General features: G+C 38.9%; 1 protein-coding gene across 4 annotated transcripts in view; it reads right to left on the bottom strand.

Moving 5' to 3' along the window:
* Positions 1-14,077, bottom strand: part of SMAD5 (SMAD family member 5) — a 57,928-nt gene that overhangs the window by 13,213 nt on the left and 30,638 nt on the right. For all 4 annotated transcript variants that reach the window (XM_025860854.2, XM_025860853.2, XM_025860856.2 and 1 more), the window contains one exon: positions 12,397-12,516. In XM_025860854.2, coding sequence (XP_025716639.1) covers positions 12,397-12,516 — 120 coding nt within the window. The remainder of the gene's footprint in view (positions 1-12,396; positions 12,517-14,077) is intronic.

The following is a 14,077-nucleotide window of genomic DNA, read 5'->3' as shown; positions in this document are numbered from 1 at the left end:
AACACCTAACACAATACTGAAGAAGAACAAAATCAGAAGACTGACACTATTCAACTTACCATAAAGCTACAGTTATCAAGACAGTATGGTACTGGCAAAAGAACAAACAGATCAAAGGAACAGAAGAGAGAGCCCAGAAAAAGACCCATATAAATACAGTTAACCAATTTCTGATGAAGGAACAAAGGCAATAATGGAGAAAAGATAGTCTTTTCAACAAATACTACAAGAACAACCACAGGCAAAAAAATTAATCTACACACAGACGTCACACCCTTCACAAAAACTACCTCAAAGTCAAAGACCTAAATGTACAACACAAAACCGTAAGAGGTTCTAGAAGATAACATAGCAGAAAATCTAGATAACCCATGAATATGGTAATGACTTTCTAGATACAACATCAAGGCATGAACCATGAAAGAACTGATAGGCCAGACTTTATTAAAAATTCAAAGTTTCTGCTCTGCAAAAGACACTATCAACAGAATAACAAGACAAGCCACAGCCTGGGAGAAAATATGTACAAAAGACATACCTGGTAAAGGACTATTATCCAAAATATACAAAGAACTCTTAAAATTCAACAAGAAAATAAGTAACCCAATTTAAAAAATGGGTCAAAGACATAACCAGCCAGCTCATCAAAGAAGATATATACATAACAAATAAGCATATAAAAACATGCTCCACATCATGTGTCATTGGTAAATACAAATTAAGATAGCAATAAAATACCACTATACACCCATAAGAATGGCCAAAATCCAAAAGTGTGAAAACACCAAAAATTGGTGAGGATGTGCAACAATAGGAATTCTCATTCACTGCTAGTGGGAATATAAAATGGTACAGCTACTTTGGAAGACAGTTTGGTGGTTTCTTACAAAACTTAACATACTCTTACCATATTATCCACAAACATGCTCCTCAGTATTTACAAAAAGGAGGTAAAAAATTATGTCCACATAAAACCTACACACAGATGTTTATAGCAGTTTTACCCATGACTGCCAAAAGTCTTGAAAGCAACCAAGATGTCCTTTTGCAGGTGAATGGATAAACTGTGATAATTTCCAGTTGATGGACTAATTCAGCTCTACAAAGAAATGAGCTATCAAGGCATGAAAAGGGATGAGGGAACTTAAATGCATGTTACTAAGTGAAAGAAACCAATCTGACAAGGCTACATACTGTATGATTCTAACTAGATGCCATTCTGGAAAAGGCAAAACTATGGAGTCAGTAAAAGTATCAGTGGTTCCAGGTTAGAAGGAGTGAGGAATGAACAGGCAGAGCACACAGGATTTTTAGGGCAGCGAAATTATTCTGTATACTGTAGATATACTTCTGTATACTACCAGTACTAGAGAGGTACATACCTGTCATTATTCATTTGTTCCAATCCACAAAACGTACAACACCAAAAATGAAACCTAATGTGAACCATCGATTTGGGGTGATAATGATAATGTCAAGATAGGTAAGACTGTAATAAATGTACCAGTATAGGGTTTTGGTAGCTGAGTACATGTGTGGAGGCAGGGGTGTGTGGGAAATCTCTGTACTTTCCACTCTTATTTGCTGTGAACCTAAAACTCATATAAAAAACAGAGTCTGTTTAAAAAAAAGAAAAGACACAAAAGGAAAAAAAACACAACTAAGTGAGCATGAACTCTGGGTAAAAGGTGGTATACATTCTAATGTTAAATGCCAGAAGTGCCGATGGAAAAAGATACATACACAAAATAAATGACCAGCCAAACTCTTCTTATTGTAAAACTGAACAATTCATAATGGATGTAATGGATGGGAAGGACACATGTAAATTTTTCACCCAGCGCTGGTAGATTATCTTTCTTGGGGCTGAAATCAGAAAGAAAAGTCAAGAACCCTCAAATTTCCTTTCAAAAAAGGCAGAAATTAAAAATGTCCAAAAAACCCTCAAAAGTGGCTATGTGGCCTACGTAAGCAGTACAAAATAACTGGTTAACTTTTAAGACTCAGTTTTGATTATTCAATTGCAAAGAATTCAGATAAGGAGGAACATAAAAAAATAAAACAATGTGGACCCATAAAGAGAAGTCCTAAGGGCTCAGAATATAAAGAAGCTTATATAAAAAGATGGAACAGGGAGGGGCCCACAACCCAAGACATATACAAATGAGTTGCAAGCAGTTATAAGAATAGCGTCAGGAAAGCTAGAGCCAAAAATGAGCAGAAGCTTGTCAAGAAAAAAATTGCTAAGCAAAGCTAAAAAGACAATTTTGGTTCAGAGAAAAGAAAAAGAGCTCGGCCTCTACTCAAGGCAAAGGACATATTGTCAACCGGCAATTCAAGGCGCTGCAGTTTAACTCTAATGTCCCTTTTGTCACCTCTCTGTCAAAATAAAACAGAGAAAACACACAAAATAGGATTGAAACTAGAGAAAACTGGCAGAGCAAGATGGCGGAGGAGTAGGAGACCTGGATTTCGTTTGGTCTCAAGAATTCAGCTGAATAGGGATCAAACCATTCTGAACACCTACGAACTCAACAGGAGATCGAAGAAGAGAGTAGCAACAACTCTCTGAACAGAGAAGCGACCACTTACTGGAAGGTAGGACTTGCGGAGAAGTGAATCCGAGGCGATATTCGGGAGGATAGACGGCGGGGCAGGGGGCCTCCGTCAGCCGCTTCTGGCAAGTGATAGAGCCGCGGAGCACAAAATCGGAACTTTTAGAAGTCGGCTCCGCTGAGGGACCTCGCTCCAGGGGCTAAGCGGGGGGTGGAACCCTCGCGGGACAGTGTGGTCTCAGGACCCTCTGGGGGTCACAGAAAGACAGGGGGGCCTGAGTGCAGCACAGCTCCCAGGTATCGGAGCGGGGAAGCCGGCTGCAGAGATGGGGCCAAGGAGCGTGCTCTCAGCTCACGGTTGCCATACACCGTGATCCGCGGCACAGTCGGGCCTCCGCTCCTCCAGCAGGGACCCAAAAAGCAGAAGATCCGGGGAGACTTCCATTCCTCCTCCGGGAGGAGTGGCGCGGGAGTGCACCGCAGGGATCTGCTGGGTTTGGAGATTCCACACGGGGTCGGGTGCCAGAGATAGAAACGCTCGGTCACAGGCCGGGTGAGCACTGAGTGCGGCCAGAGACCAGGGAGACGGGAGTGACTGACTGCTTTTCTCTGGGGGCGCACTGAGGAGAGGGGTCCCGAGTTCTCGGCTCCTCCGGGAGGAGATTGGGAGGCCACCATTTTCACTCTCGTCCTCCAAAGGTGCACTGAGAGCTTGCAGGGAACAAAAGCTCCTGAGAGCAAACCCGAGCAGATTGCTTAGCCCGGACCGGCAAGGGCGGGGGCAATTCCGCCTCCGACAAAGACATTTGGGAACCACGGCAACAAGACCCTCCCCCAGAAGATCAGCAGGAACAGCCAGCAAGCCAAGACCAAGTTTACCAATCAAGGAAAAAGGGAGAACTCCAGCGCTAGGGGAATACTGCACAGAGAATTCATGGCTTTTTTTTTTACAATGATTCATTAGTCTTTCAAAGTTAATTTTTTTTAACTTTTATTTTTTCAATTTTTCTTTTTCTCTTTTTCAAGCAACATGTTATCAATCCTTTTATAAAAAAATTTTTATTTTTCATTTTTAGAGTCCTATTCTATCCATTCATAGTAGTTAGCCTTATTTTTGGCATGTATATATAAGTTGTTCTCTCTTTAAAATTTTGAGATACAGTTTCTTCTAACATTTCAAAATATACCCTAAATCACTAGTGTATGGTTTTGTTCTAGTCTCCTGCCTGATCACATTCTCTCCCTTATTTATTCTTTTTTTAAATCTTCTTTCTTTTTTCAAACAACTTATCAATTCCTTTTATAAAATCTTTTATAATTTTCATCTTTACAGTCATATTCCATCTCTTCATTGTGTCAACCCTTATTTTGTACATATACAAGTCTTTCTTTCTTTTAAATTTTAGGAGGCACTTTCTTCTAACAGACCAAAATACACCCAACATCTAGTGTGTGGCACTGATCTATGCACTAGCCTGCTCATATTTGATCATATTCTGTCTTTCTTGTTTTGTTCTGTTTTTGTTTTTATCTTTTTCTTTTTTTTTCTTTCTTTTTGCTTTCCTTCCCTTTCTTTTCCCCTGGTTTCAGGTCTTTTCTGATTTGTATACAGTATATTTGCTGGGGACATTGTTAACCTGTTAGCATTCTGTTCTCTCATTCATCTGTTCTCCTCTGGACAAAATGACAAGACGGAAAAAATTACCTCAGCAAAAAGAACAAGAGGTAGTACCGTCAGCCAGGGACCTACTCAATACGGACATTAGTACGATGTCGGACCTAGAGTTCAGAACCATGATTTTAAAGATACTGGCTGGGCTTGAAAAAAGAATGAAGTTATTAGAGAAACCCTTCCTGGAGAAATAAAAGAACGAAAATCTATTGTCATTTTCAAGTTGAAATCAAAAAGGCTATTAATGAGGTACAATCAAAAATGGGGGCACTAACTGCTAGGATAAATGAGGCAGAAGAGAGAATTACCGATATAGAAGACCAAATGATGGAAAATAAAGAGGCTGAGAAAAAGAGATAAACAACTACTGGATCACAAGGGCAGAATTCGAGAGATAAGCGATACGGTAAGACGAAACAAGATTAGAATAATTGGGATCCCAGAAGAAGAAGAAAGAGAGAGAGGGGCAGAAGGTATAGTGGAGCAAATTACAGCAGAGAACTTCCCTAATGTGGGGAAGGAAACAGGCATCAAAATCCAGGAGGCCCAGAGAACCCCTCTCAAAATCAATAAAAATAGGTCAACACCCCAACATCTAATAGTAAAACTTACGAATCTCAGAGACAAAGAGAAAATCTTGAAAGCAGCTCGGGAGAAGAGATATGTAACCTATAATGGTAGAAACATTAGATTGGCAACAGACCTATCCACAGAGAACTGGTGGGCCAGAAAGGACTGGCAAGATATCTTCAGAGCACTAAACAAGAAAAATATGCAGCGAAGAATACTATATCCAGCTAGGCTGTCATTGAAAATAGAAGGAGAGATAAAAAGGTTCCAGGACAAACAAAAACTAAAGGAATTTGCAAACACGACACCAGCCCTCCAAGAAATATTGAAAGGGGTCCTCTAAGCAAAGAGGGAGCCTAAAAGCAACATAGACCAGAAAGGAACACAGACAATAGACAGTAAGAGTCACCCTTACAGGCAATACAATGACACTAAATTCGTATCTTTCAATAGTTACCCTGAATGTAAAAGGGCTCAATGCCCCAATCAAAAGACACAGGCTATCAGATTGGATTAAAAAACAAGACCCATCCATATGCTGTCGGCAAGAGACTCATTTTAGACCCAAAGACACTCCCACATTGAATGTGAGGGGGTGGAAAACCATTTACCATGCTAATGGACACCAAAAGAAAGCTGGGGTGGCAATCCTTACATCAGACCAATTAGATTTTAAAACAAAGACTGTAATAAGAGATGAGGAAGGACACTATATCCTATTTAAAGGGTCTATCCAACAAGAAGATCTAACAATTGTAAATATCTATGCCCCGAACATGGGAGCAGCCAGTTATATAAGGCAATTAATAACAAAAGCAAAGAAACACATTGACAACAATACAATAATAGTGGGGGACTTTAACACCCCCCTGACTGAAATGGACAGATCATCTAAGCAAAAGATCAACAAGGAAATAAGGACTTTAAATGACACACTGGACCAAATGGACTTCACAGACATATTCAGAACATTCCATCCCAAAGCAACGGAATACACATTCTTCTCTAGTGCCCATGGAATATTCTCCAGAACTGATCACATCCTAGGTCACAAATCAGGTCTCAACCGGTACCAAAAGATTGGGATTATTCCCTGCATATTTTCAGACCACAATGCGTTGAAACTAGAACTCAACCACAAGAGGAAAGTCGGAAAGAACTCAAATACATGGAGGCTAAAGAGCATCCTACTAAAGAATCAATGGGTCAACCAGGAAATTAAAGAAGAATTAAAAAAATTCACGGAAACCAATGAAAATGAAAACACAACTGTTCAAGATCTTTGGGATACAGCAAAGGCAGTCCTGAGAGGAAAGTATATAGCAATACAAGCCTTTCTCAAGAAACTAGAAAGGTCTCAAATACACAACCTAACCCTACACCTAAAGGAGCTGGAGAAAAAAGAGCAAATGAAGCCTAAACCCAGGAGGAGAAGAGAAATAATAATGATCAGAGCAGAAATCAATGAACTAGAAACCAAAAGAACAGTAGAACAGATCAACGAAACCAGGAGCTGGTTCTTTGAAAGAATTAACAGGATTGATAAACCCCTGGCCAGACTTATCAAAAAGAAGAGAGAAATAACCCAAATCAACAAAATCATGAAGGAAAGAGGAGAGATCACAACCAACACCAAAGAAATACAAACAATTCTAAGAACATATTATGAGCAACTGTATGCCAGCAAATTAGATAACCTGGAAGAAATGGGTGCATTCCTAGAGATGTATCAACCCCCAAAATTGAACCAGGAAGAAACAGAAAACCTGAACAGACCTCTAGCCACTAAGGAAATTGAAGCAGTCATCAAAAATCTCCCAACAAACAAAAGCCCAGGGCCAGATGGCTTCCCAGGGGAATTCTACCAAACATTTAAAGAATTAATACCTACTCTTCTGAAACTTTCCAAAAAACAGAAATGGAAGGAAAACTTCCAAACTCATTTTATAAGGCCACCATTACCTTGATCCCCAAACCAAAGACCCCATCAAAAAGGAGAATTACAGACCAATACCCTTGATGAACATGGATGCAAAAATTCTCACCAAAATACTAGCCAATAGGATCCAACAGTACATTAAAAGGATTATTCACCACAACCAAGCGGGATTTATCCCTGGGCTGCAAGGTTGGTTCAGCATCCACAAATCAATCAACGTGATACAATACATTAACAAAAGAACAAGAATCATATGATCCTCTCAATAGATGCAGAAAAAGCATTTGACAAAGTACAGTATCCTTTCTTGATCAAAACCCTTCAGAGTATAGGGATAGAGGGTACATACCTCAATATCATAAAAGCCATCTACGAAAAACCTACAGCGAATATCATTCTCAATGGGGAAAAGCTGAGAGCTTTCCCCCTAAGGTCAGGAACACGGCAGGGATGTCCACTATCACCACTGCTATTGAACATATTATTAGAAGTCCTAGCCACAGCAATCAGACAACAAAAAGAAATCAAAGGCATCCAAATCGGCAAAGAGGAACTCAAACTCTCATTCTATGTGGAAAACCCAAAAGACTCCACCCCAAAACTGCTAGAACTCATACAGGAATTCAGTCAAGTGGCAGGATATGAAATCAATGCACAGAAATCAGTGGCATTCCTATACACCAACAACAAGACAGAAGACAGACAAATTAAGGAGTCAATCCCATTTACAATTACAGCCAAAACCATAAGATACCTAGGAATAAATCTAACCAAAGAGGCAAAGGATCTGTACTCAGGTAACTACAAAATACTCATGAAAGAAATTGAGGAAGACACACAGAAATGGAAAAACGTTCCATGCTCATGGATTGGAGGAACAAACATTGTGAAGATGTCAACGCTACCTGGAGCAATCACACATTCAATGCAATCCCCATCAAAATACCATCCACTTTTTTCAAAGAAATGGAACAAAGAATCCTAAAATTTGTATGGAACCAGAAGAGACCCTGAATAGCCAGAGGAAGGCTGGAAAAAAAAGGCAAAGCTGGAGGCATCACAATTCCGGACTTCCAGCTCTATTACAAAGCTGTCATCATCAAGGCAGTATGGCAGACACATAGATCAATGGAACAGAATCGAGAGCCCAGAAATGGACCCTCAACTCTATGGTCAACTCATCTTTGACAAAGCAGGAAAGAATGTCCAATGGAAAAAAGACAGCCTCTTCAACAAATGGTGTTGCGAATATTGGACAGACACATGCAGAAGAATGAAACTGGACCATTTCCTTACACCACACACAAAAACAGACTCCAAATGGTTGAAAGACCTAAACGTGAGACAGGAGTCCATCAAAATCCTAAAGGAGAACACAGGCTGCAACCTCTTCGACCTCAGCCGCAGCAACTTCTTCCTAGAAACATCGCCAAAGGCAAGGGAAGCAAGGGCAAAAATGAACTCTTGGGATTTCATCAAGATAAAAAGCTTTTGCACAGCAAAAGAAACAGTCCACAAAACCAAAAGACAACCGACAGAATGGGAGAAGGTATTTGCAAATGACATATTAGATAAAGGGCTAGTATCCAAAATCTATCAAGAACTTATCAAACTCAACACCCAAAGAACAAAGAATCCAATCAAGAAATGGGCAGAAGACATGAACAGACATTTTTCCAAAGAAGACATCCAAATGGCCAACAGACACATGAAAAAGTGCTCAACATCGCTCGGCATCAGGGAAAGCCAAATCAAACCCTCAATGAGATACCACCTCACACCCGTCAGAATGGCTAAAATTAACAAATCAGGAAACGATAGATGTTGGCGGGGATGCGGAGAAAGGGGAACCCTCCTACACTGGTGGTGGGAATGCAAGCTGGTGCAACCACTCCAGAAAACAGTATGGAGGTTCCTCAAAAAGTTGAAAACAGAGCTACCACAGGATCCAGCAATTGCACTACTGGGTATTTACCCCAAAGATACAAATGTAGGGATCCAAAGGGGTACGTGCTCCCCAATGGTTACAGCAGCAATGTCCACAATAGCCAAACTGTGGAAAGAGCCAAGATGTCCATCAACAGACGAATGGATAAAGAAGATGTGGTATATATACACAATGGAATATTATGCAGCCATCAAAAGGAATGAGATCTTGCCATTTGCAACGACGTGGATGGAACTGGAGGGTGTTCTGCTGAGCGAAATAAGTCAATCAGAGAAAGACATGTATCATATGACCTCACTGATATGAGGAATTCTTAATCTCAGGAAACAAACTGAGGGTTGCTGGAGTGGGGTGGGGGGATGGGATGGCTGGGTGATAGACATTGGGGAGGGTATGTGCTATGGTGAGCGCTGTGAATTGTGCAAGACTGTTGAATCACAGATCTGTACTTCTGAAACAAATAATGCAATATATGTTAAGAAAAAAATAAAAGAAGAAGATAGCAGGAGGGGGAAGAATGAAGCGGGGGAATCGGAGGGGGAGACGAACCATGAGAGACTATGGACTCTGAAAAACAAACTGAGGGTTCTAGAGGGGAGGGGTGGGAGGATGGGTTAGCCCAGTGATGCGTATTAAAGAGGGCACGTTCTGCATGGAGCACTGGGTGTTATGCACAAACAATGAATCATGGAACAGTACACCAAAACAAATTATGTAATATGTGGTGATTAACATAACAATTAAAAATTTTTTTAAAAAGGATGATGATAGCTATAGGTTTTTCATACATGCCCTCTAATAATGAGAGAGAAAAAAATTAAAGGCATCCAGATTGGATAGTGAAAAAAAAATGCTGTTTGTTATTGACATGTTCTTGTATTTCAAAGACCCTAAGGAATCCAGATAAACATGCGCCCACACAAAAAGTCCCTACTAGAATTAATAAATGAATTCAGGAAGGTTGCAGGTTACAAGATTAATATATGAAAATCAATTGCATTTCAATCTATTTAATTAAGAAGAAACCAAATTCCATTCACTTAGGAACAGCAAAGTAAAACAATTTATATCGAGTACTGGAAGATCTAAATAAATGGAAAGACATACCACACCTGTGCACTGGAAGATGGCAAACATCCCGCACTGATTTAGAGATTCAATGTGATCTCTATCAAAATCCAAGGAGAGCATTTTGGGGAGGCAGAAATTAACAAACCGATACTAAAATGAAACGCAAATGCAAAGAATGCAGAAGTGCTAAACAACTATGAAAAAGAATAAAGTTGGAGGAATAACACTTCTCGTTTTCAAAACTTCCTATGAAGCTTTAGTAAGTATCTTAAGACTATGAAGTACAGACATACAAATCAATGAACAAATTCAGAGTCCTGTAATAAACTCATATTTATTCCACTGATTTCTGAAAAACATGCCAAGGCAATTCAATGGAGAAATGGTAGATACTCTTTTCAACAAAATAGGGCTAGAACCAAAGGGATGGTCTACACACACAAAGACAAATTTAGATCTTTACCATACAGAAAGCTTAACTCAAAATAAATCACAGACCTAAATGTAAAAGCTAAGGCTACAGTATTTCTAGAAGACAAACAGAAAATTTTCATGACTTCGGGATAGACGAAGATTTCTCAGATGCAACACCAAAAACATAAACAAGGGAAGAAAAAAGTGATAAACTAGACTCCGTCAAAATTAAAAACTTTCAGCTCTTTCTGTCATCTTGCAACCTGTAGAGGCCTGCTGGGAACAGGACTCCTAAAATGACAAATATGTCTGGAAGGCTGTGGTCCAGGGCCATTTTTGCTGGCTCTAAGGGAGGTCTCCAGAATTAGAGGGAGCAGCACACAGCTCTTCTTTAAATTGAAGATGTTTATGCTCGAAATGAAACTGAACTCTTATCTAGACAAGAGATGGGCTTCTATGTACAAAGCAAAGAACAATACATTGACTCTGGGTGGCAAACTGTACAAAACCAGAGTAATCTGGGGGAAAGTAACTCATGCTCATGGAAACAGTAGCATGGTTTGTGCCAAATTCCCAAGCAACCTTCCTGCTAAAGCCATCTGTAACAGAATCTGTGATACTGTACCCCTCAAGGATTTCAACTTACTGAAGAGAAAATAAAAGTGTACCAAAAAAAAAAGAAACTTCTGTATGCAACAACAATCCAGACTGAGAGAAAATATCTGCAAATCACACATCTAATAAAGGATTTCTATCCAGAATATATAAAGAACTCTTACAACTCAATAGTAAAACAACCCAATTAAAAATGGGCAAAAGATTTAAATATTTCATGAAAAAAGATACATGAACAGCTAGTAAGTTCATGAAAAATGCTCAACATCATTACTCATTATGGGAATGATGGAAAATTAAATGCAAATTAAATGGAAATGCAAATTAAAACCACAATAAGACACTACCTCATACCCACTAAAATGGGTACATTCAAAACGCCTGACAATAACAAGTATCAAGAGCATGTGGAGACAGGGTGCCTGGTGGCTCAGTCGGTTAGGTGTCTGCCTTCAGCTCAGGTCATGATTCCAGGGTCCTAGAATGGAGTACCTCACTTCCCCTTCTCCCTCTCCCTCTGCTGCTTCCCCTGCTTGTGCACACTCTCTCTCTCTCTCAAATAAAATCTTTAAAAAATAAATAAATAAGAGCCATGTGGAGAAACTGGAACCCTCATATGTTAGTGGTAAGAATATAAAACAACACTGCTACTTTGGAGAAATTTGGCAGTTTTTCTTAAATAGTTAAATTCACCATATTGCCTCAGAAATTCTATTCTTAGGTATTTACCCAAGAAAAATAAAAACAAAACTCACACAAAGAGTTATATGCAAATGTTCCTAACCGTAGTGGTCATACTAGCCAAAAGTTAGAAATAATTCAAATGTACACCAACTGGTGAATGGCTAAAAAATTGTGGTACATCCATACAATGGACAACTGTTCAGCAATAAAAAGGAAAAAACTACTGATACGTTTCAACATGAAAGAACCTTGAACACATTATGCTAAGTGAAAGAAGCCAGATGCAAAAGACTACACATTATGAGATTCTACTTACATGAAATGTTCAGAAAAGGTAAATCTATATATACAGACAGACAAGAGATTAGAGGGTCTCTGAAGCCGAGGACAGCAGCAGGGACAGGCTGCAAATACACACAGCATATCTTTTTAAAGGATTATGAAAGTGTTCTAAAACTAGATTGTGGTGATGGTGCAAAACTTTATACATTTACTAAAAATCACTGAATCATACACTTGTAATGGATAAATGTTATGGTTTATAAATTATACTTCAATAAAAAGTTGATTTTTTTCATTCTTTTATTGTTATGTTAATCACCATACATTACATCATTAGTTTTTGATGTAGTGTTCCATGATTCATTGTTTGTGCATAACACCCAGCGCTCCATGCAGAACGTGCCCCCTTGAATACCCATCACCAGGCTAACCCATCCCCCTACCCTCCTCCCCTCTAGAACCCTCAGTTTGTTTCTCAGAGTCCATCGTCTCTCATGGTTCGTCTCCCCCTCTGACTTACTCCCCTTCATTCTTCCCCTCAGCTATTTTCTTCTTTTTCTTTCAATAAAAAGTTGATTTTAAAGAGTGGTAAGAAATTAAACACAAAAGAGCAGCAACAACAAATTGTGATGAGAATCTCTCTTACCTCTGCTGGATATACTGGGCATAATCTGAGGAATCATATTATTGCTTGTATCCATCGGCTGGGAATTATCTTGACCCATTTGATCATCTGGTGGCATATAGGCAGGAGGAGGAGTATCAGCTAAGAAGAAGAAAATGAGACAACTTAAAGTCCCAAAAGAATAGTTGGTATCTTCATCCTGCTTAAATGTATTCTAAAAGCATTAAAAAGGTCCTAAGATTACCAGCACGGTTTGTCACTGAACATTACAGACAAAGAAAAATGTAGGATGCTACCTGAGCCAAGAGAAAAGTAGAAAAGACAGCATACCCATTAGTTACTGAAAACCTGCTAAAGGTCTGCATGTATTCGGTCCAAACCAGGATAGTAAGATCAGTGCTAAAATTCACTAAAATAGAATTCAAGATCAAGAAGTTTGTCTTTATGTACTTACAATCATATGCTGGGAGAAACTGCAACAATTACAAACCAATCGGAAGGACACAGATTATCCTAGTTTGAGTATATCTCTACAGAGACACTTTTAAAGTATCGAGATCATCACACACTGTATGTTGATAATTAACACTGGAAATTAAAACTGTACTCCTACAAAATGTACCAACATGAACAGCGGCTAGACATCTAATTCTTTTCAACATCCTAAAATGGCTGTCATGCCCTACTAAATGATTAGGTAATTCTTAGGAAATTTGAATGTGAACTAGAAAATCTTTTGAGTTCCAGCACTCCTAGTTAAAAATCTTTGCAAAAGCTACAGCTATATTCCTGTCTCAGTAATTATAAATACCGAATATAGTATCTTTCACTCCAAGGTTTGTACAAGATATAGTGTGACACAGAACTGTAATCAGACTGAATCTAGGGCAACGGATAAAAATTAGTTTTGGAACAAATACCTAACAGCAAGTTAAACAGCTGATACTTAATTCTCCTTGAAAAAAAATAAAAAAACACATCAACTGATGCCGTAAAGAAACCAGAAACAATATACTTACATATGACTCCACCTACAACAGTAGGCATTCAAATATTTCTTGACAAACTGACATAATGATGCATCCATGTATGACATGCCATTAATGAAATCTGGGCACTTTATAAAATCTACTTATGAACTTTCTCCAGGCAAACCAGGTCATCAGTTACCTAATTAAAGATAACTGGGGTGCCTTTTAACTTTCCAGTCTATAATGATGTAACAAGAAGTAAAGTTAAAAAAGCACAGACTTTAGAGTCAGAGAAACCTAGGTCGGAAACCTCAGGCAAGGTACTTAAGCTCTTGAAGCAAGTATCAATTTCTTTCTCCACCTGTATAATCAGAGTACTATCTAGCTCACATGGTTGTTCTGAAGATTAAATTTAATGCAGTATCTTTCATCACAGTACCAGTTATGCAAGAGGTACTTAATAAATGGTACTTTGTATTATAAATTATATGAAAATATTTAAGTTAAATATGGCTGCTTCTTTTTTTAATGCCTGGAAATACATAATTTAGTTTTTTGGGCCAATAAATGATCGAATGATACCTAAATACACTTCCAGTTTTTCAGATTATGTACTCCACGTCATAGTCATCAAACACATAGTCTTTTTCTGGCTTCAGGTTTTTGATAACCTATTAGAACACTCTGCCTTTCACGCATATAGGACTCCCTACGAAACCTTTCAAGTTAGC

Source organism: Callorhinus ursinus, unplaced genomic scaffold (assembly GCF_003265705.2).
Source record: "Callorhinus ursinus isolate GAN/ISIS: 27379988/994484 unplaced genomic scaffold, GSC_fseal_2.0 scaffold30, whole genome shotgun sequence".
Lineage (NCBI taxonomy): Eukaryota > Metazoa > Chordata > Mammalia > Carnivora > Otariidae > Callorhinus > Callorhinus ursinus.
This window is presented reverse-complemented; position numbering and strand designations above follow the sequence as displayed.